At 41.5% G+C, this 24,092-nt stretch overlaps 1 protein-coding gene across 1 annotated transcript in view; it reads right to left on the reverse strand.

Annotated features, from left to right (window-relative positions):
* Positions 1-24,092, reverse strand: part of mdga2a (MAM domain containing glycosylphosphatidylinositol anchor 2a) — a 118,224-nt gene that overhangs the window by 17,569 nt on the left and 76,563 nt on the right. The window contains exons 9-10 of the mRNA XM_074691791.1: positions 10,367-10,639; positions 1,495-1,643 (exon numbers count right to left, since the gene is read on the reverse strand). Of these exons, the coding sequence (XP_074547892.1) occupies positions 1,495-1,643; positions 10,367-10,639 (422 nt within the window). The remainder of the gene's footprint in view (positions 1-1,494; positions 1,644-10,366; positions 10,640-24,092) is intronic.

Below are 24,092 nucleotides of genomic sequence, written 5' to 3' on the forward strand. Positions count from 1 at the left end.
TTTTTTTTTTTTTTTTCACAATTTATTTTGAACATGCAATAGAGTAGTGTTTCCCAGTTCCAGCTTTGTGTTTACACAGCATAATGTATAAATAAAAATTAAAGAAGCCAAATCCCAAGGAAAAGAACAAAGAAGTTAATTAAATATTCAAAAAGGAGTGTGCAGAAGTGTGGCTTGTTAGCTCTCACCCCTTTATTCATTCTTTAAGTGAGTTTGAAGAATAATACGTCTGTGGCAGATGGCGCCAAAGAGCTACTCCGCTGTATGTTGCCCATAAACTGTATCATAAATATAATCTCAAAGTTTGTTCAAAATATTTTATTCTTAAAATTGATGATGTGGGTTTGATAATATAATAATCATAGTTATGTTTTGTGCAATATTAGATTTTTTATGAGTAACACTGATTACACCAAGTGACATTTATCAGTTTCACCAACTGACCACGTCTTTCACCTAATATGTTTTTTGCAACGTTAGCTTAATGTCGTTATGTTTTCAAGCTAAGTGTAAGTATGAAACACTGCATCTGATTTTAATCATTTCAAACACAATAAAATAGAAAAGTTGCTTTTGATCAAATAATTAACTGTGTATATATCGCAATATATCACATGTGATATCGTGACATTATCGTATTATGACGCAAGTATTGTGAGATTCTTACCAATACTCAGGCCGACTACAGATGATGAAACAAACTGAAAAACCTCTCTTTAGTCAGACACAAGTGTGAATAAACACAAGCAGGAAGATTAAATAGAATTAAACAATCAATAAACATGTCGGAGAGAAAAGTGGGCTGGGTTTGTGATCCGTGAAAGAGCATTTAAGGACAGCACTGAACCTGGTTTGGAGGTCTGAACTCGCCCTGTGCTCAGTGAAGGTGATGTATTTCATCAGTGCGCTCGACATAAAGCACGAGTGTCCTGATAACATGAACGCTACAATCGAACCGTAATAAATTAAACCAAGAAAAGATTAAACTGCAAAACAAGTTAACACACAGTCATAACTCAGAGCTCCTCCAGAGCCAGAGAGCGTCTCTGCCAATCAGATGTGATCATATTTCATTTCACACACACACAACTACACACACACACACACACACACACAGTGGTCTGGAGGTTTAATCTGAATATTTTTACTGGGTCATAAACTCTTTGGATCAGTTTTACAGCCTCTTCAGCTTTTATGGTCCGAAACCGACGACGTCAAAACAAAACAAAGATTTCACTCTCCAGTTTTGTCACATTGATGACTCCAGACAACAAACTGTTTCAAACAAACATAAACACCAAAAATGAGATTTATCAGAGTCGTAAAAGCAGCTTTTCTTTAGATCGAGCTGAAAACTCTTTGCTTTTAACTTCTAATCAAAGACGAATCTGTGAGAAATCTTTGTCGATTTAAAAACAGGATGTGTATCACTGCAGAGGAGACAGGTTTATGTGACCCTGTGGTGTTTGTGTTGAAGATTTGATGCTCACTGACCTGTCTGATCCCGAGTCTGTAGGCCAGGATCCGGTCCACAGCGTTGGGCTCCATCTGAGTCCACTGCAGCTTGAATCCGTAGACTCGGGGTCGGTTCTGCCAAAGAGCGCTGTACGTGTCGTAGTAAAACTCAGGGGGGTAGGCTTTACCTGAGGACACACACACACACACACACTGTTACAACCTGCTCACTGTCACAGCAGAGAAGGAAAAATGAAAGAAAGGAAGGAAGAAAGGAAGGAAAAGGAAGAGGCGAAGAGTATTTTAATCTCACAGGCAGCGGGATTATGAAACTCAGCTTAATATGACAGTGAACCGTGTGTGTGTGAGTGTGTGTGCACATGTGTAACAGCAGGCTGTGTCTGTCAGCTCACACAGACTGTGTCAGCGTGTTCTTTCTGAAAGATTAAAGCACCAAAGAAGAAGAAGAGCTCACCTGACTGGACAAAAAACTCAACACATACAGCCTGACAGACCGAGCTGAGTCCTGATTGGCTGAGTCAGCTGTCACCGTCACAGTGAAGCGACGACTCAGGCGGCTTATTTTCTAAACACGAGTTTCAAGCGTGAGCATCATCCTCCACTGAACAGAGTAAAATTAGACCAAACCTGAGCTAAACCCAGGGAGAAGAAACTGTTTTCACCAATTTAGCCTAAAAGGTTTAGCCGAGACGGAAACCAACACTGAACCAAAAAAAGCTTAAACACAAGATAAAACAGAGCAAGGTCATGAGCCAAAAACTGAAAAGCGAAGATCAGAAGCTGGATGTTGTCTGAAGTATGAGGAAAGGGAAAAAAGGGTCACACTTTGTAAAGTTTAAAAGCTGTTCTTGACAAAATACTCGGCCAAAGCAAGACAAAAACAAATATATATATATGAGGTCAAATGTTCAGTTGAACCAAAGCCATCAGAAAACACAAGATCAAACAAAAGCTGAAGAATAAAGGGAACAAGGCCAAATGTGAGCTGAGCCACCAAAGAAAAACACCCAATACACAAAAGCACACACACCACATAAAAACCAGCAAAAAGAATCAGCACTCAGCCAAAACAGAGAAGGGAAGACAGGATGTTGTGACCACCTAAAGCTGAATTATCTGGTAATCCAGGACAAAATGTTGGACCAAACCAGCACAGAGGAATTAGGAATCTAGAGCCAAATATTTGGACGGATAACGCTGGGTCGTAACAGGGTGAACACTAGAGAAGACAGAGCAAACAAATGGTTTAGTGAAAGCTGAAGCCCATCACGACATCTCCCCAGAGCTTGATAAAAAAAAAAAGGAATAAAGGTGGAATAAATAAAAGGTGAACAATGAGAAAAAGCAAAGTCAGAACTTAACACTTGATCACAAAGCTAAAAAAATAAGCCAAACAAAGTCAACTTCACACCAAGGTTTCATCAAATAGGCAAGACAAGTTTATTAAATCGCACATTTCAGCAAGGCAATTCAAAGTGCTTTACAGAGAAAAAATATTAAAAGAAAACAATCAAAATTCAATTAAAAAGTAGATAAAAAATATTAAGGTACAAGAAAATAAAATAGAAAAATTAAATAAATAATTAAAAAATAATAATAAAATACAAACAAAAAAAATAATAATTTTAAAAATAAAAAAAGTAGTGCGGTTAATTTTTTTTTTTTTTTAAGATTTGTTAAAATTTTCAAATGACAGGCAGCTGAAAAAAAGTGAGTCTTCAACCTGGATTTAATGAGCAGAGTATTTCAGCAGACCTGATATTTTCTGGCAGTTTGGTCTAGATATTTAGAGCATAGAAGCTGAATGCTCCATGTTTGGTTCTGACTCTGAGGACTGAAAGCAGACCTGATCCAGATGACCTGAGCGGTCTTGATCAGGGATCTCAAACTCATGCCATAGAGGGCCAAGAGACTGCAGGTTTTCTTTACCACCAAAAGCTCCACCAGCTGATTTCACTGATTCGTCCCTGCTCTCTGCATGAAGGTGAGGTAATCAGTTAAAACAGCTGGTGGAGTTTTTATTTGGAAAGAAAACCTGCAGCCTCTTGGCCTTCCATGGTACGGACTCGAGATCCCTGGTCTAGATGGTCCACACCGGATTGGGAAATCATTGATGTGTTTTGGCCCTAAACCATTCAGAGCTTTGTAAACCAACTAGGGCTGCAACAACTAATCGATTAATTCGATTAAAATTGATTATTAAATGAGATGGCAACTAATTGGATAAAAACCATTATTCATCGGCAACTAATCGCGGGTGTTTTGGCACATGAAATTGTAGCTTACAGTATGTGAGTTCGGAGGAGATGAGCCCGCTCTCTTGCCGTAGGCTACTGAAAGAGGTGCGCATGCACTGAAAATGAGTCAGTGGCCAATTATATTTGCAGATTCAGCTCTACTTCCAAGAAAGAGAAAGCTGTAATAAAATGTAACTGAAGGAAAAATGATTTTTATTGTCTGTATTGCTGTTGAGAAAATACCTAAAACAATTTTAAGCTAAATTGTAAAGGAAAGGGCAAAAATGTGTCATCCGATTCATCGATTAATAATTTAAATACTCGCCCGACCAGTCGATTATGAAAATAACCGTTAGTTGCAGCCCTAAAACCAACAGGAGAATTTTGAAGTCTAAATACTGTCTGAAACCACGGCTCAACTGCTAGTGAGTTCAGGACTAACAATTAGACCAAACAAAGGTGAAACGGATCAATATCTGAGCCAAATGGAGAATAATAATCAGAAACCTGGATGATACGATTGGCTAATCTAGAGTCACACCACCAGGGTCAGATTAGACAAAATAAAAGCTTAAAAAAAAGGAAAAATGGACTAAATATGAGCCTAAACATTGAAGGATGCAAGGAAGACCACTGGATCAAGTCAGGTCAGGAACAGAAGAACTCTAACTTGGAGCAGGTCTTTCTGAACCACAAAGCTTCGTTTCTGAGCTTCAACAAACAACTTCAGAGCCAATTACTGTACGATGACAGACTTAAAAACAAGCCAATGCATGGACAAGTATCCAGGCTGAAACACCACCTGACACAGGACCAAATGTTTGATCAAACCTGGAGCAGATAAATCTGGGTGACAGGGCCAAATATCACACCCAAGTACAAGAGACTAGCGAGCCCAATACCAGACCAAACCAAGGCTAAAATAAGTTAATACAGTAAAAAACTGAATGGTTAAACAGAAGATATTTCACCTGACCGAGGTTCAAACAACCAGGACGAAACCAGCATGAAAACTAACTGATAATGGACCCAACCTCTCAGACAGGACCAGGGAGTGAAGAGGACTGTAGACGACAGGCACCAAGGAAGGAAATGTCAAAGTGAATAATAAAGAGCACTGAAAAGTCCTTCAGTCTGAACCTCGGTGACTCTGCTGGGATCTAAAGCCGATCCGATGGAAACATGAATAATGCAAACTCTCTCAGCTGCTCTGACCCTGAGAGACCCAGAAAACTACAGACGTTAGGCTTAACTTCCTCGTCCTGTTGGAGTTTTGTTTGACGGAGTTTCACTCCTGAAGCTTCGCTGCTGTCTCAACAAGGTTGAAAATGCCACCAGCGTGTTCACACCTGATTAACAACACAAACCTCACCTCAGCAACGACAAGTCCGACATAATCGCCGTCGTTTTCCATCAGCGCTCCATCCCGAGCTTACAACTCTCCCTCTTTGACTGCTTTCTGCTGCTGCCTGCAGAACGTGCTGCAGCTCTGCGGCCGGCCGTGATAAGAGGCTTAATGCATCCCAACGGTTTACAGGAAGAGTCTCACGGCGCTGACAGGGCGTCTCTGCAGGCGAGCTTTTACTGGAGGAGGACGGAAATACGGAACTACTCAGCAGGCACTTCCTGTTCGAGAACTGGTGTTCACAGAGCTGCTTTGGGAGTTAAAACATCCGTCTGAAGTCTTAGTGATGAGTCACATTTAAACCAGGCTTTAGAGGAGATTTAAACCAGGCTTTCAAACATGAAGAGGTACGGAGGAGATTCACAGACTCACTTTGTTCTTATCCAAACTCAGGGGATCAGCCTTAGGGACCATCCAATGGCGGTACATCTTGACCATTCAACTTTGGACCAAAGTGGATTAAAACATCAGGAAATACAGACCAAATATACGACCAAACAAAGCAAAAAAAAGCGGAGTATGGCGCTGGATACTGGATCAAACCAACTTTAAAAACAAACAGTACAGCATCACAATTCAGAAGGAAACAGTCCAAATTTGACAGGTCACTGGACCAGAACAAAGCAAAAACAAACTTGAAACAAATCCAGAACACAGGGTGATACAGTAGCAAAAACTGGACCCAATACCAGACCAAACAGGGTCAGATAACAGAACAATGCAGGTCCAAAAGCTGGGTGAAATACTAGACAACACAAATCCAGTACACAGGATGAAACAGGGCCAAATACTCGACCCATTCTCCAACCAAACAAATCCAGAATATTGGCCAAATATCGGACAAATGCTGGGAAGGAAAAAAAACAGGACAACACAGGACCAGATCCCGGGCCAAAGTAAATCCAGAAAACACAACAATACAGGACCAAATAATGGACTATTCAAATCCAGAGGGCAAGAAAATACAGGACAAAAATTGGACCCAAAACTGGGACAAAACATAGGACAATACATGACCAGAAACTTGACTTAACAAATCCAACACAAGGTCCCATATAATGCAAAAATCACTCTATCAAGTCTTTTAATTAAATCTGTGGGTCTTTGGCTTTCCTCCCAGCCCACAAAATGTGATATTTAATGACAAAACCTGTACTTAGTAGAGCTTGTGAATGTAAAATCCTGACCTAAAACCAGCTGTTTGGATTTTAGGGATTTACCGACGTCAGCGATTCCCTTTTTTGACCAATCAGGAGCAAGTCTGACCTGATTGGTCCACCAGAGCAGATACGCCAGAACCCCCTCCCCAACCACTCCTCTCCCCGCATCTGAGGAGAAATCTTTCCAGCAGCAGGGAGGAGAAAGCCAAAGTTGAAGAGCCATCACTGCTCTGTTTTTTTGCTGTAAACAGCGACATAGTTCCATGCACAAGCTTCCCATCTCAGAGGACGACAAGACTAAGTGGCTAGAGTTCATTTATCAAGGAAATGTTCCAGCTACACTCAGTAAAACTGTGCATGTGTGTGCTTGTCACGTCACGTCACGGCCGACTGCTTTTCCAACTTTGGACAGTACAACAGAGGGCTAGTGAATAGACTGGTCCTGAATCCAGGCGCATTACCAACCATCCACCAACAAACCTGGGACCCTGGAAATGTGAGTATTTATAAATGCTGTGTGCTGTGGAGCAGATGTAAGAGCTTTTCCTCAGTGTCCCCCCTGTCTCTGTGTTAGCTTCAGGATGCTAACTTTAGCTGTGGTTAGCCTGTTGTTTTAGCCTGTAATGTTACGGTAAACGAGCTTCGCTGTTTTCTAAACATTGTGCACTCAGAGCTCGTGGCGCCGCTCTCAGTGACGCTGAAGAGCGGGGCGGTATCAGCGGTGGCTCATTTACATATGAAGGCCACGCCCACTAAATCAGAGCGTTCTGAACAGAGGGGCTATGAGAGCCTGGAAACAATGCTGCTGTGCTTGATTTATTGGCTTTTTGGACCAAAACATGGTACTACCATTTCATGAAAACATCAATGATCCACATTAAACTGCAGAAAAGGAGCAGAATATGGGACCTTTAACACAATCAAAACCCAGATCATGACAGGACCAAATACTGGACCCACTACTAGACCAAACAAAGGCAGAATACAGGAAAATAAAAGGACAAAAACTGGACCAAAAACAGGACCAAACGAAGCACAGCCGGCAGGGTAACAGTTCAAAAACTTCATAAACTTTGATTCAAACATTCAGGCTCGTTATGTGTTGCAAAGCTTGATAGTCATTTTGATTCCTGTTCTTGTTTCTGGAGCTGTCCTGTTCTGTTGGACTTTATCTAATCCAGGAAATGTTTCTGAAGCACAAAGCTCGGCTCACAGTGGGAAACTTTTTCGGCTCTACTCACAGCCTCTCACATCCCCAGTGTTAAAAATAACTCCATACTGTGCCACAAAGTTTGGCTCTGAGCAGTGCAGGTGGTGACCGACTTTTTCCTGTTTGTCCCTCGGGGCTTACTGTAGCTGTACGCACTCGCTGCTCGGGCCGCTCAGCTCTACAAACCTGAACACTCCACTTGGCTGCTGCTGACACCAGCTCTCACACACTTGCTGTCCTGAACGTTTGCAGAGACCACGTGGGAGCTCCAGGGCTCGACACATTAGCTCATGTGCCCGGTTCACAGTGTTGATGTTATTCCTCCCAGACTCCCTGCAGGGCTTTGTTCAAACTAATAGAGCCACTTTGCTTTCATGATGCTCCTGTGTTTTGAGTTTCACCTCTTTTAGGGGCACTTTCTGGTCCTGATTGAGAGGACAGCTGAAGAGAGGCCGAGTATGGGGAGTAGAGAGTGGAGGAAGATTTAGTTAAAGCCGGGAGCCTCTACACTGGGCTCTGTCTTAAACCACAAAACCAAACCAGCAACCCCACATTGATAAAACACGCATAATAAGACACACACTTGCATGGTTTCATCTGCTGTAAGTGAGGACTGTCTGTCTGTGTTTTGGATAGGGGAGGGGCTCACACACGCTGACCACTGAGGAGATCAAAACACGCTTTAACCTCAGATTCTTCAAACTCCAGAAAAGTTGCAAGAATTGACTTCTTTAAAAAATCACCAGAGGGGTCTGAAAAGTCGTTAAATGTAGTGACAAAGTCTCTAAGTTGGCAACACTTAGTTGTGGTTTTATCCTCCACTTTCTTACCACTGTCATCAGAGCTCACACTGAATCTAAAGAGCAGCAGAACGACTCATCGCCACAGGTTCACCCTCAGACTCTGTCTTCTCCACTCATCATGTAAACAACACACATGCTTCCCCACAAAGTAGGGATCTTGGATACCACTTTTTTTCCGACCAATACCGGTATACATTAAATTTCAATTAACAGTGACAGATAAGCACAGTTACTCTGCCATTAAGTTTAAAATAAAACACAAAAATTCTCTTTGAGTTTATGATTTGTTTTTAATTAATAAACAGAAGTGCTAGAAAAAAACTAAAACAACTATCAGAGTTTAATTAGTTTTTTTAAAAATAAACTGAGGCACGAAATAAAACAGCTCAACCGTTGACTCTCCATGGTTCATTCATTTTGTCTGAACAGGACTTGACGCACATTTGCTGGGGTGTCAAACCGCAGGAATTTAGCGCCAACTACTGACAGGAGGACTTACTGGATGTAAGATGTTTTTGCATTGAGTATCAGCTGCTGGTATAAGCAGCCTTTACAAGAACTGATACCTTGAAAAAAAGCTGCTTTACTCCTGCGCCCCGAGTTGTGCAAGCTATGATCAGAGATACATACTGGCTTCAAACTGAGTACAACAATGAAAAAAAAGTAAAAACTTGCAACTGTTTTTGGCATCAAGGGTCCACATCTTACCAAAAAACTGAAATCTTATCAAGTTTTTTTGTTTTGTTTTCAGGAGAAAATGTCTTTTTAGACTTAATATGAACCACATTCACCTGACCAGTCCAGAAAAATGTCTCGTTTCAAGTAACTTAAAGACTTAAATGAGGTCTGAATGGCTTGTAACAAGTAATAAAAATCTGTCAATGGAACAAAAAAAGTTACTTGCATTAAGACATTATTCTAGTTTCGAGCAAACTTTTGAGCAATTTATTCTTGTTCCTTTGGCAGATTTTTCAACTTGTTAAAAACAATTCAGACCTAATTTTTGTTTTTAAACAACTTGAAATAAGACACTTATTGGACAGATAAATTGAATGTGGCTCATATCGAGTATATTAAGAAATTTTTTACTTAAAATAAGACAAAAACACTTGATAAGATTTTATTTTTTTTTTAAGTTTTTTAAGTGTTAATGTAACCAAAACCAGACCAAAATATATGCAGGTTTAAATTAAGCTGAAAAACCAACTAAAACCTCAGAGCATGACTCAAAATATTGGCCCAAACCAGAGCTTAACCTCGTGGTCACATGGAAACAAATCAAGGTCTGATACCAGAGAGTGTAGGACTAAACCTGGACCAAAATCAAGCTTCAGCAGGAGAAAGTATCAGGACAAATATCCGACCAAAGCAGAGCTCAAACGCAGCAGAAAGCAGGATTAAATACATCAACAGACAGAAGAGTTTAATTTGAGAATAAAAGTGATATTTAAAAGAAAAGGAGAAGAAACAACAGCAGAATGCTCCTTTAAATACTGCAGAGAGGGCATCAGCAAAACAAGACGCAGCATAAAGTGCAAAGAGTAAAGATAAAGCTTCATTTTGATAGTCCCCAAACATTGATGTGTGTTATCGGAGAGCCCTGCAGACCTGCACACTTAATTGAAGAACAGAGCGGAGCAGGCAGGTATTAAAGGCAGCAGCTTTTCTAATCTGAGAGCAGACAGCAAAGTGTTTGTTGTCAGTGTGAGCTCAGAGGATGTGAAGCTTTCCTGAAGCTCTGCACATTATTTATGACGCGTTCAAGTCCCTCGGGAAAACTCGCACTGATTCTTCGCCTGTGTCTGCCAGCGCTCACGATTTAAAGACGAGATAAAGTCTAATTAATCGTCTTGTTCTCGTCCTCCAGATGTAAACAGTTTAAAACCAGCTCAGAGTTCCCATCAGAGCTCAGGGAGAGGAAGCCGAGGCGACTGTGAAGTGTTTATTAACAAGTCCATTACTGCCTGAAACACGCACAAGTTCTGGATCGAGACATTCGAGATGAGTTTAAATCATAAAAACAGAATCAGCCAGAGAAGAAACAGACTCAGTGTGTCGGTGTGAAATCAACTCACCTGTGACCAGGTAGGTGCAGCGCCCAGCCCCGGCCTCATTGGTGATGTCACAGGTGTACTCGCCGTATCCCTCTCTGTTCAGAGCTTTGACCTGGTAGGTCGTGTCGTCACGCTGATCGCTGAACTGTCCGACAGTGAGGAGGCGGGACCCCAGCTTCCACTCATACCTGAGGAGGCGGGCGGGGTGAGCACGCAGCAGGCGGCAGGTGAGGCTGAACGCCCGGCCGAGCGCCTGACGGATCTCTGTGTAGACCGGCTCCACGACAGGGGGGACTGTGAGAGACCAAGAGATCAGAGACATCAGACAACAGCAAACACAGCTGATCTGTGAAAGAGTTTTAAACAAAACTGCACGAGAAAGTTTGAAAATCTGTCAGGACTGAAGCTTCAGGCAAACACAGGGATCAGAAGAGCTTTTTCAAAATCCTCTAAATCAGGGATCAGATCTAAAGAGGATTTAGTTTCATTATTGTACTTACATAAATCTAATTACTGAGTTTTTACATTCAGTGTGTTTAAGAGGCAGAAACAGGTGCTGAGTCCAAAGAGAGCTGAAATAAACCCAGAAAAATCTCACTCCTTTGTGTAGTACTTCAGAGCCAGACTGTGTTAGTCTCAGCTGAGGCGAGACAAAGTATGCGGTCAGTCAAGATCTCGCCAGATGAGATCAAGGGAACAAGGACCTGACATAAGGTCGGGTAAGTCTTAATACTCAGAGTCATGTCTGGTCAGAGAAAAGTTAAAGTCGTGTGTCAGACGGTTCAAAGAGAAGCAGGAAACCGTCAGAGGAGCAGACCGTTTAGAACATTAACCCAAAAATCCACCAGCGTCTCTTTGAACACTTGAGTTATATGAAACGCCAAAGTGTATTTAAATACTTTAGGAAACCAGATCCATCCAAATGAGAGCTCAGAGCAGAGGTTTCGATCAATTTAACTTAAATCAAAGGATCTGTAAACCAGTCAGGGACCAAGAGCCACAAAAATGACCGTGGTACTGCAAAGAGCCACATCACACACATGGTCTTACAAACACACAAAATGACATAAAATGAAAATCAATCCATTTCAAATTTTCAAAGCGAGATTTATTGTGTTTGTGTGTTTAAATTTGTATTTTGAGCCGTGTCAAAGATAAATTTCTGTCTTTACTGCATCTATCTATCTATCTGTTCTATGTTCATAGCTGAAAATATCAAATTCAGAGTGTTGAAGGAAATATCTGTAGTAATTGACAACATTTTAGAATGTATTACGGTTGAAATCTATACAAAGAAAAATTGTAATATTATTATTTGTTGTATTTACAGAGCACCAAGTTTGAATCTGAACAGCTTCATCACACATGCTGGAGATCTTTCCTCAGAAATTGGGCAGAAAAAAGGTTTAATCTGTGGTATTACTAACATTGACTTACTAAACCCAAATAAACACGAGCTACAAGGAGAAACCAGGTGCTGCGGTTCCATAAACATATTTAAGAAAAAGAAAAAAAAAAATGTCAAAATGACCTTTAACGGATATGGACATGCTAATAGCTAAGTGTGTATCATCCAAAATTGTCAAGACTGCTGAAACGTAAATATGTGGGTTTGTTTGGTCTGTAAGACAGCAAGAAGGACAAAATGTTCCAAAACAATGACTGTGAATGAAGTGATGTTGTAAGACAAGTGATGGACATTAACGATCAAATATGGACACTAAAAGACAATCAAGAATTATGTCATACATCTGTAAATTGAATCAAAATTCATAATAATCTGATGATATGTGAATAAGAGGAGACTAAATATTGAGGAAATGGGGACGGGACTAGATAAGCTCTGCTTCTCCCGTCTTCCCTTTCGGACAGGTACAATGTGATCTATTGAAAATGTGTGATATTGTATAAGTGTGCTGACATGACCGAAATAAATCAAATCATCATCATCTATCTATCTATCTATCTATCTATCTATCTATCTATCTATCTATCTATCTATCTATCTATCTATCTATCTATCTATCTAGAAAGCTATGAGCACATGAGTGATTTAGAGGAGCACATGTAGAGAAGAGAAACTGAAACTTAAGTATCAATCTTATCACCCAAGTATTGATCAATACTGATCCCAACGTTGGCATCAATGCAGCAATACTTAAGATTAATCTGCACACCACTACTCATAACTCATATTTTTATGAATGGATTGAAGAGCTGTATATCGAAAGGCTCGCGAGCCGCAGGTTGGCCACCCCTGCTGAAGAGGGACAGATTTATTCCATGTGAGGTTGAGTTGTGTTAAAGCATTTTGTGTCATGTGGTAGTGTATTGTGAGAAGTCATATCTCATCGTATCATATTGATCCACATCCAGTGGTGATGTATCATCTTGTATCATTTGTACTGTGTTAAGCTGTATTGTGATGAATCTTATGATCTCTTGTTTCATGGCAAATCGTTTGAATCTGTGTCATATTACATCTTAATTTATCAAACCATAGCAGATCATATCTAAGGATGTCCCGATCCAATATACTGATCGGTATCGGAGCCTGATATGGCTATTTCTGGAGGATCGGATAGCATCGGATTTCATTACTGATCACAACTGATTGCTGACTGACAGTGGGCAGACTCTACCATCATTAATGAAAGATCTTGGTAAAAAATTGATGCAACACTGGATGGAAATAAATCTTGAGATAATGCAGAAGCTTATCCAAACAATGCCACAGCAAATGTGTGCCATAATAATAGCTAGCATAGCTTTTTTTTGGCCAGGCAGTGTCTGTTGCTGCATTGTGTAATATCGCTTTGTATCGTGACGTGTTGTATTGTATCTTATCTTGTCATCTTTCATACTGTATCAAATGTTTGATAGTATATTACATCATTTTGTATAGTTTCAAATAGAATCATGTCATGTGGTGTTTTGTGTGGTGTTGTGTTGTATACTGTCATATGGTATCGATCATGGCATGCCAAATAGTAAGGTATGGTTTTATCTCGTGTCTTGTCCCATTGCATTGTATTGTATCCTGTGGTATCGTATCATATTATGAGTCATGCTTGACCACTTCAGTAGTTCACTTCTTCTGGCCAGACAGTTGACTTCTTGTTTAAACAGATGAGTTTAATTAACCCAGACTACACGTACCTGAAACTTCTGTTTCATCTCCTCTTTCTCCCTAAAATGTCTCTAAAATAAATTTAAACCTTTCTAGTCTTTGAAATATTTAAAGTTAGCGAGCTGCTAAAGGGCACAAAGGCAGCGTCTGATCCCTACATTTAAATCCCTGCGGCAGGACTTCCTCTGAGGATTCGAACCACATTATACAGGTGTCACTTCACAGATTAACGTCCCGCTGTCAAACACGCATCAGAGAACTAGCAGCTGCACAGCGCTGACCTTTAACCTCTCTGCAGAGAGACAGAGGAGGAATCAGAGCGATGGAGAGAGTACAAAGACTGCCTGGCTGCAGGGACGAGGCAGGGACATGATTCATTCGGGGAAAAGTGAGTGAAGAGATTTAATGTTTGAGCTCATTAAAGGGAAATTAATCCAGACGTTTTAGAGCTTTTAACACAAAAACACAAAAACGAGAAGTTTTACACAAACGTCAGGGAAATTGGTTCAGTATTCAGCAGAAAGAAATCCAGTCTGATGAATTAAATCTGCTTATTCATTCAGTACAGATACAGCAGTGGACACACACACACACACCCACACACACACACACTCCCAGATAAAGGTCTGCAGTTCATCTCGACCCCCCCAGATATGTTTCCAGGAGCTGTCTCCTCTGAGGGACCGGGTCCTGGAACATCTAAAGGTCAGCTGGACGCCTTTGCTGTACGACGACCTTCAGCCGAGCTTTCTGATTGGTCAGGGAAGACTTCTGACGGAGCTGTTTAATTCCCACAATGCACTGCTGAGGCGGCTGTTCCAGCTCATTAAAGAGCTTTTTTTCCTCCTACAGATTTCATCCTGATAACTTTCAAACTTTCTCTCTGACTGCAGTCTGAGGAGCTCTGTCAGGACTCTGCAGGACTCAGAGTTCATTTATAACCACCAGCAGGGGGCGACAGGGGGGAAAGACAAACCTTTTTATGTAAAAAAAACACAAGTTCCTCTCTTAATTAGAGTTTAAAGGTCTAAATTTTACAAGATACAAAGTCTATTCAAATATCACTTACAAACAACTACAACTATCACTGATGTGTCTTTAATCTCAACGAGAAATAACTACCATCATCACCATAATCCCAGATAAGACACGTCTACAAACTTCTCTGCAATCCTTTTACAGAAACAGCTAAAGAAGTGTTTAAATCCCTGAGGAGAAAAACTACCAACATACCCATAATCCATATAAAAAGGTAAATTATAATCCCTGTAAAAATACAACCACCAGCTCCTCTGTAATCTCTACAGAAGAACTACCACCAGCCTTGGCATAATCCTGCGACAGAAAACAAGTAATGCTTCTTCTGTAACTCTTTCTGAAAAGAAAAATACAACTGACACCCCTATAATCCTTAAAGATCCCATATTATGCTCCTTTTCTGCAGTTTAATATGGATCATTGATGTCTTCATTAAATGGTAGTAACATGTTTTGGTCCAAAAAGCCAATAAATCAAGCACAGCAGCGTTGTTTCCAGGCTCTTATAGCCCCTCTGTTCAGAACGCTCTGATTTAGTGGGCGTGGCCTTCATATGTAAATGAGCCACCGCTGATACCGCCCCGCTCTTCCACGTCTCTGAGAGCGGCACCACGAGCTCCGAGTGCACAATGTTTAGAAAACAGGGAAGCTCATTTACCGTAACATTACAGGCTTAAACAACAGGCTAACCGCAGCTTAAGTTAGCATCCTGAAGCTAACGCAGAGACAGGGGGGACACTGAGGAAAAGCTCTTACATCTGCTCCACAGCACACAGCATTTAAAATACTCACATTTCCAGGGTCCGAGGTTTGTTGGTGGATGGTTGGTAATGGGCCTGGATTCAGGACCAGTCTATTAGCTAGCCCTCTGTTGGACTGTCCAAAGTTGGAAAAGCAGTCGGCCGTGAAGTGACTAGCACACACATGCACAGTTTTACTGAGTGTAGCTGGCACATTTCCTTGATAACTGAACTCTAGACACTTAGTCTGTCTTCTTCCAAGATGGGAGGCTTGTGCATGGAACTATGTCGCTGTTTACAGCCAAAAACAAAGCAATGATGGCTCTTCAACTTTGGCATTCTCCTCCCCGCTACTGGAGAGAAATCTCTCCATTAGCGGAGGGGGGGGGATCTGCTCCGGTGGACCAATCAGGTCAGACTTGCTCCTGATTGGTCAAAAAAAGGGAATCACTGACGTCGGCAAATCTACAAAATCCAAACAGCTCGTTTTAGGTCAGGATTTTACATTCACAAGCACTACTAAGTACAGGTTTGGTCATTAAATATCACATTTTGTGGACTGGGAGGAAAGCCAAAGACCCACAAATTTCACCAAAAGACTTATTAAAGGGATTTTTGCATAATATGGGACCTTTTAATTGACCAAACAACGACTAACCACAGAGTATCTGTTGAGGAAACATACTGACGTTCCTGTAATCCCTGACAGAAAACACTAATAATCCTTGTAAAGAAGCATCTGAAGTCTGTTTGATCCCTGCATGAGATCAACTTTTGTAGTTCCTGTAATCCCTGAAATAACCAAAACAACGGGTCACCCTGTAATCCCTGAAAGAAACATCCCCAAAATCCTTGTAAAGGAACAACTCCTAATGTCCACTTGATCCCTGCAGGAGAGCAACCTGTCCCTGTAATCCCTGTGAGGAGACAACTCCTCATAATCCCTGTTCAAAAAGAACAATGGACACCCCAATAAATGAATTGCAGGTGTTGACAAATCCCCAGTGCCCACGGCGACAAGACTTTTTTTTAAACAAACTTGGCTTCAGTCACAAACATCTTCTTCAGGTTTCATGAAAGTTTCTTTAACAGCAGAACGGTTCTCACTGTGAATTGATGAAAACTGTGCGCTCGTAAATTAGAAGCTGTGATTGATGCTCCCAATTAGCAAAGTTGTCTGCCCAGTGACTATGGTGAATTTTCCAGATGTGAGGGTGGAGAAATTAACAAAAGTGAAGACAGAACCAACTTATAGACTCTTGCTGGTTTACGGATCATACAGCATACAATCACAGCTCTGAACAACCCATGATAGACCTACCCCTCCCCCCAATCTTTCCCAGTAGTTTTATAGTCTTTCAACAACAGCATTAGTTTCTGTTTAGCCCAACCATCTCCACAGAAATAAACTTTGGCCCCCTGCATCCTGTCAGGATGCAGAGGTGTCAAGTAACAAAGTAAAAATACTTTGTTACCTTACTTAAGTAGAAATTTTGTGTACACACAACACAAACACACACGAAAATAAAAACCTATCCACATAAATCACGCCATTTGTATAGAGTGAATTAGGTTGCGGTTGGATGAGAAGTCTATAAATGTAACACTGCCTGAGCATGAGTTGCAATACTGAGGCAGAGTTAAGTTCTTACTGGAACATTTATTTAACTATAGCCATGTGAACACACTGTGCATCATGACGGTCAATCAACATGAAGAAGACCCAGTGCCGCCCTCTGCTGGCACAGAACAGGAAACAGCACCTACTAAGTACAGTGGCTCTTATGGAAAAAAGGTAATAATTATTAAACCAACTATGTACAATAACCGAAAAATTACCTATGCTTTGGTGTGGCACTGCATGGAAAATCCGCCAGTGTTCGCCTATGGCAGTGTTCGCCTATGGCAGTGTTCGCCTATGGCAAACACACAGAGGAGTGTGTTTGTGATAACGATGGATAGCGATGGATGAAAAAATAGAGCCAAAATGAGCGATTTTGCAGAGATTATGTCCCGCGCTGAAGCTCCCTTGCCGTGGCCCCCGCTAAGTGCGGCTAAAATCGATTGGATCTAAATAACTTCTGAAGGACTCCGAGCTGCACAATGTTTGTCTGAGTGAGTATATGAGCATGCACACACCTATAAATAAGGTCCAGGTGTCAAAAAACCGGAGTTGCCCTTTAATGGCATTTGTTCCCACTGGAGTTGAGCTACTGTTGGTTTAGAAAAGCCTTTTTTCAGCCTTTGCTTGAAACACTTGGTTTTAGCTGCTTTCTCTTTTCTTTTTGTCCTTTCTCTCTAATTGGCCAGACCTCTGAGGGCCTGTCAGGGGCAATGGTAGCTCCTTGGTGTTTGAGGCCCGTCCCCTCCAATGCACTATGAAACCAGTTAGGAGACCCTTATGCAGTGACCTCATCATTTTAGCAAGTCTCATGAAGGGCTTGTGAAGATCTCATGATATTTTGTACAACAGAGCAGGTGTGAAAGACTCCTGGTGCTCCCAGCCCAGCGTGGCTCCAAATCTCTAGCCAGACTCTTCTTCTCTTATGTTCCCAAATAGTGGAATGAATGACCTAACTCTATACAATCCACAGAGTCCCTTTCTACTTTAAGAGATGTCTGAAGGCTCATCTGTTCAGGGAACACTCAGACCGTTAATCTGAGCCTTCTCCTCTTTGTCCTCAGGGGTAGAATGAGTCAGAAGGTCTCAGACTCAGCTCTTGGTGAATTTTCAGCACTAATTACTGAATGTTGTTGAAGGTTGAAGTATATTGTTGCAGCAATTAATTGTGGTTAGTTAGTTAGATTATTCAGTTTATAGACAGATTCAGGGATTTCTACAACAAATCAATATGCAGCGGTTTGTGAATCTGAACATTTATTATAAACATTCAGCATTTTTACTTTATATCTATGTTTGAATAATGGGAAAACAGAATACCCTCTCTTTAAAGAAACACGACTGATGTCCCTGTGATCCATGCAGAGACAAACACAGAACATCATTTTTCTCCATCAAGGAGTCAGCAAATACTCTTTGGATTAGTTATCTGGTAATCCCTGTTAATCTTTAACCTCTGATGAAGCAGTATCAGTGATAAATTTCAAGCTGGTGTCTGTTCCCACTCCTCTAAAGGACACTTCTCAGTCACTCGTCTGGTTTCTCTGCAAACACTCTGATTGTGTTTCTGGTGTTGACTCGTCACATCGCTGACGTCCCTGTAATCCATGTTCACAAACGACCTTGGGGGGATTTCGTACAACAGCTGCTGTCATCTGCTTCCCTCTCTGTTCCTCTGTGTGCTCACTTCTTTGAAGAGATCATTTTCAGCCCGGCATGTTGGTAACCCCGGAGGAGGATGTTCGTCAGAGGGATTGTGGGGACGTCACCTCTGCTCATCACTGTCATCCCATTAATCCAGAGGAAAAAACCAACAGACTGTGAGGGATTATTGTCAAAGTAAAACCCTAAAAAAGGCCTAACAGCTCATTTGCAGTGTTGCTCGGAGCTTTTATCACGCAGCTTCATGTGGATTTGATCAGCGTGTTCATTAAATACTGAACGGGACACGGTCAGTGAACACAAACACAAATATAAACACTCTCTGTGTGTCTGCAGTGTGTTTCCTCTCTAACATGCTGTTGTGCGTGTTTGATTTCATGTTGAACATTTCTCTTCCTTCCTGTGGCGTCAGCAGCTTCCCGCGAGGATTAGTTTGATTTCTTTGCTTAAATACAGTTGAAAGTTAAATCTGTGTCGTTCACTTATTTCAAAGTAATCCACCTGTAATCTGTCCACTGCTACGTTAATCTGCTTAGGGCTGTTCCACAGTGAAAACAGCAAAACACGCAGCAGGAAGTTTAGAGAAGAGAATTTAAAAACCCAGCCGCAAAAATGCTGCTTTCAAAACGTTTTCTCAGGGAACTCAGTCCTGGGTGATTGATTCAAAAAACAAACAGTGTAAAAATCTCTGTCACGATTTCCGACAGTCTGAAGATAAAGACATTTAGATCTTCTCCCTGAAAAGTTCTTTCTCTGGGGTAGTTCTTTTTAAAGATTCAGGAACTTTAGGAATAAAGTGTTTATTTCACACTCTGTCCAAAATAACACCACCCAGCTTTGATTGATTTGGTTTAGTACGTCTTAGACAATAGTCTTCTATTAACCTGATAGTGTGAATGTGTCTCTGTCAGCTCTTGGTTTTTCAGATTAAAGAGTGACCCTGTAAACTGGAGACCTTCAGCTGTTAAAACACAGAAGAAGTCCTCAGGAATGAATCCTAGAGTGATTTCAGATTCAAATGTACTCATCAGATAAGTATTTAATGATCATTTAAAGACATCTGAGAGGGATGCATCCAGCTGAAAGTCTTCAGTTTAAACTAAAACACCTGTCACTCTCCACCATGGCTTTTATCAATGATCAAAACCAGCAGAGGCTGAATCTCCTCCATGCTAACAGGCTAAGTGTAGCATCACTCACACATGACAATGGGTGCTTCTCAAAGCTCCAAAGTTCCATCCTTCTTTCCTCCACTTGCGTCTTAGTCCCTCCCACCAGAGATGCATGGGAGAGACGTAAGGAAATGAAGAGAGGAGAGAGGATGGAGGAGATTCGTTTTTAGAGCAATGGGACATCCTCTCCTCTGGAGCGTCACATGAAGTGATGTGTTTTAATGATGACGGCATCAGCTGATCACCTCTTGATCATCTGTCAGTCAGCTCTTACAGCTGTTTGTGTGTCTGCACATGAGCGCTGTAATAACTTTAATAAAACATAAACAGTAACAGAGTGTTGTCTGTTCCTTTAACCTGTTTAACACACACATTATCATGAAGAAAACCTGCTCTCTGTTTATTCTGTGTGCTGTTTAGAAGCTCACGGATCACCTTACCTTTAAAATGCATCAATATTATATTATTCATAAATTATTTAGCCTTTTAACTTATTAATATAACCTGGTTTATTTCATTTCAGGAAGAACGAACGATCCTCTGTGCCTGTCCTCAGCTCGTCTTTTCTCTCATTAAACTCTGTTGTGTGTTTGTGAAGACTTCTGCAAAGCCTGCTCGCGTGTTTCCTCTATCATCACTCCTGTGATCAGCCTCCTCCCTCCTCCGAGCACAATTATCGCTCTGTGACATCCTTCAATACGGCGACTTAAAAGGCACTTCCGGTGTTGCAGAGGAGAGAGGAGAGAGGAGACTGCAGTTTATCGCTTTGAGATGCACCCATTGCCAGCCTGTCTGTCTCCTTTTATGGCCTCATCTTTGTTGTATGGCCTTTGTCTCTTACTTACTGCCCTCTACTGGTCTGGAGTTGTAGTGCAGTTACAGTCATCACTGTTTCGAGTTGCATAATCATAATGGGACTTCCGGTCACAGTGGACACATAGAAAGTTCCTGGAATCATAAGTTCCTGGAGGAAAGAGTGTGTAGTTTGGTGAGCCTACAGCACCACTTCACCACTGCACCACTTTAATCTGTTCAGGATTATGTTGCATACATTACAGCCTGTTTACCTGCTGCAGGATGGAGACATTAACAGACCTCTAAATCGTGATCCTCCTCCTATGTTTTCCTGAAAACCTGTGATTCAGCTCATCATCATCCGTGCTACGAATGCAGCTGCAGATTTTCAAAGACATGAGTCAGCAAAAACCTCCCCCCTGTGGAAACACTGAAAAATCTGTGTTCACGTTCCCTGATGTCGTCTCTCTCTCATTTGTTAGGCACTTATGTTTCCCTTCATGCTGTTTTGTGCTGAGACACTTTAAGAGATGCTTCTCCTGGTGCTTGGTTCAGATTGGAGCTCGTTTGTGCGTTTGTTTGGACAGGAGCATCTGCCGAATGAATACATGCAGCAGCAGCAGCAGAGGCTGAGTGCAGCAGGCTGTGTGTTTATCTCTGCGAGGACAGTGAGTAAACTGTGAGGAGGATTCTCTGCAGGCAGTGACGAAGACGAGGACGCCGCCCCTCCCCCTCCTCCCCGACAGGCTGGTTGAGAAGAGGAGCGTCCTCGGCCAAACACTGATACCCCCGAGGTGTTCCACCGAGCAGGAGGTCAGCGCTGCCCGCGGCCATCCCACTGTTTGACTCACCCGCTCTGTCACGGCGCGGACATCAGCGGCAGGCAGGCTTTCTGTCAGAACTCGTGTTTCACTCCTGTTTTCGCCCGATTCTTTGAGTCAGCCTCTGTCACTCTCTGCTCTGCTGACGTTGTCTCTTACAGCCTGAAAACACTGAAGCTGGAAGTCTTCACATGTAGAGAGTGAAGACAGCAGGTAGAGCCAGAGATGTTATGGAGACTCCAAGCTGCACGATGCTATTTGAAAACTGAATCAGTTGCTATCTTTAGCGGGGCAGCTGTATGTAACATATATTAACAACAACAGACAGTAACTGAGTTTGTATTGTATCATAAAGGAAAATAAAATGAAAAGAAAATCAACAAAAATATATCAACTAAACTAACTCAACAAACGATTATTTTAGTAATCGATTACTCTGACAATTATATTTACGATTAATTGATGAATAAGGAAAAAAAAAAAGGATGAGAATGCATAATAGTAAAATTTGCCAGACCAAACGTGTGTTGTTATTTTAGCTGATGACTTTTGTTTGCTTAAAGATATATACAAAGAAACAACATATTTGAACATAGTTTAAACTGATCAGATGCTACATCTACAAAGTAAAACAAATGGCATGAATGTATTGTCACTTAAAGAATCAACAGTTTGGGCAAAATAAGAGAAAATATCTTGTTATGTCATCAGATTTAGAACTTAGTGGGTCAAAAAAAGCAAAATAATAAAAATGTGTCCTCAATCTTTCCACCTGCAGGTCAAACAGTTCACCCCCTCTGCCCTACCACTAACTGTAGCAGCTAACGCTAATGCAAATGTTGGTTTAATGAACTCCTTGTGATTTTCAAACAGGGTGATAGTTAAATAAAAAGACAAAACCACATACCATACATTTCACAACATATAAAAGGAGTGTATGTGGGATTTTGTAGCTCCTCACCTCGCTGTTGAGCTCCCGGCTCGTCATCGATGAGCCCAACATGTTTGCGTTTTAAGTGCTGTATCACTGCAGTTGTACTTTGTCAATTAACATGTTGTGTGCTTTACTCAATACTCCCAAACTCTGGGATTTTTTTATGAACGGCTTCTCCGGCTCTATCAGTATTCATGTGTTTACTTGTTTCCTCCTCCTACCAGCGCTGCTTCTCCTTCTCTAACAAACCTTTTGTTTTCTCCTTCAGAGATACAATAGTCCGAAAGGCTAGAAAATAGTCTCTTTTACAGTAAAAGCTTATCAGGCAGGGTTGTTGATATACAGACAGACTCCAATGGCAATTCGTCTTTACAGCTCGCCATTGCTCCACACCAGAAGAGAAAGGTAACTCAAAACATGACCAAGTCCAATTGAAATCTATATTCAATACATCCTCTCATCTTATCCGGCACTACTTAGCATATACTATACTATACATATAAGTCCAGTTACTCCATGTGTCATCTATAAGCTTCAGCTTCTCAGTAACTCTGACTTTTCAGTCTAGAGTCGAGTGCCTCCGGCTATAGAATGCACACACTACCTGATTCACGCCAAATCCAGTGATTGGTTAACATCCTTATCCCGAGACCTACAAATAACGCAAAATCTAATATAAGCTGTGGTTGCACTGGTCGTAGCATTGATAGTGCTTGATATCTTCTACTCTGTCTCCATGTTACTGCTTTCTCTCTGTCTCTCAAATTGCCCCATCAAAACCCACCAAATGAGTCAAGAAAATTCAAAACCTTTAGAGCCAAATTAGTCAAATAAAAGAGAAATAAAAAACAAAAAGATTTTTGTAGACTCTTTTCTCATCACTGAGTCTGACTTTCTTAAATGAGCTTAACGATGTCTGCAGAGGTTGATAACCCAGCTTTCCTTGTGATACCTCACCACAGCACCCCCTGTAGGTATCTCAACACTTTAGAAAAATATAGTGACCCTTTAAATTTTGCCTGTGTCATAACTGGATAAAACCCCCTCATTGGAGATTTGAAGGAGATATTTTGGATCGGCGCCCCTGGTGGTGATCTGCTGTAACCGCTGGTGTTTTTTTCTCTGACAGCAATCCAAACAAAATCCTCTCTGATGTTTTTATCTAAAGAAGTGTTTGTGTTTTTTTCTTGTTTCTGTTGAAGTTTGATCGTCTGAAGTGAGTTTATTCCGACGTCAGCAGAGAGCAGATAAAAAAGTCGGTCTCCTCTCTCTGAAGAACCGAACACTGCAGGGGGTGGACGAGTTCATAACCCCAAAGAACACTTTCATCAGCAGATCACAGGCTGGGAGTCTTACAGATCATAACTCAGTTTCAAAAATAAAAGCACGTCTTCCAACCCCGCATCCCGAGGACTGACTCCGAGCTCAGCCTTCACAAAGATCCTCCATGACGTCAGACGCTCCTCTCAGCCCTGACCCGATAAAACCATCTGCTGCAGCTGTAAACACCAGCCGGCAAAACACTGCGGCTCCTTAGCCTGTTAAATACCCAGCATGCATTGTGACTAGTGATGCTGACCCTGAAGACAAAGTGCCTCATCATCCAATCAGATTTCATCTCGTCCATCGGACCAGATCCACGAGAGAGAAACACACCTGAGAGGAAACACACACCAGCAGGTACTACAACACCTCTGCTTGAGGGCACACCGGCAGGACACAAGCTGTGTGTGCCTGTGTGTGTGAGTGTGAGTGTGTGTGTGTGGACAGTGATCAAACACACGACCTTCCAGTCGCGCTCCATCAACCTGCAGGGGACCCCGTCGCACAAAATA

The sequence above is a fragment of the Halichoeres trimaculatus genome, unplaced genomic scaffold (assembly GCF_033239565.1).
Source record: "Halichoeres trimaculatus isolate MK-OKI-2021-1 unplaced genomic scaffold, fHalTri1.1 fHalTri1_scaffold_17, whole genome shotgun sequence".
Classification (NCBI taxonomy): Eukaryota; Metazoa; Chordata; class Actinopteri; order Labriformes; family Labridae; genus Halichoeres; species Halichoeres trimaculatus.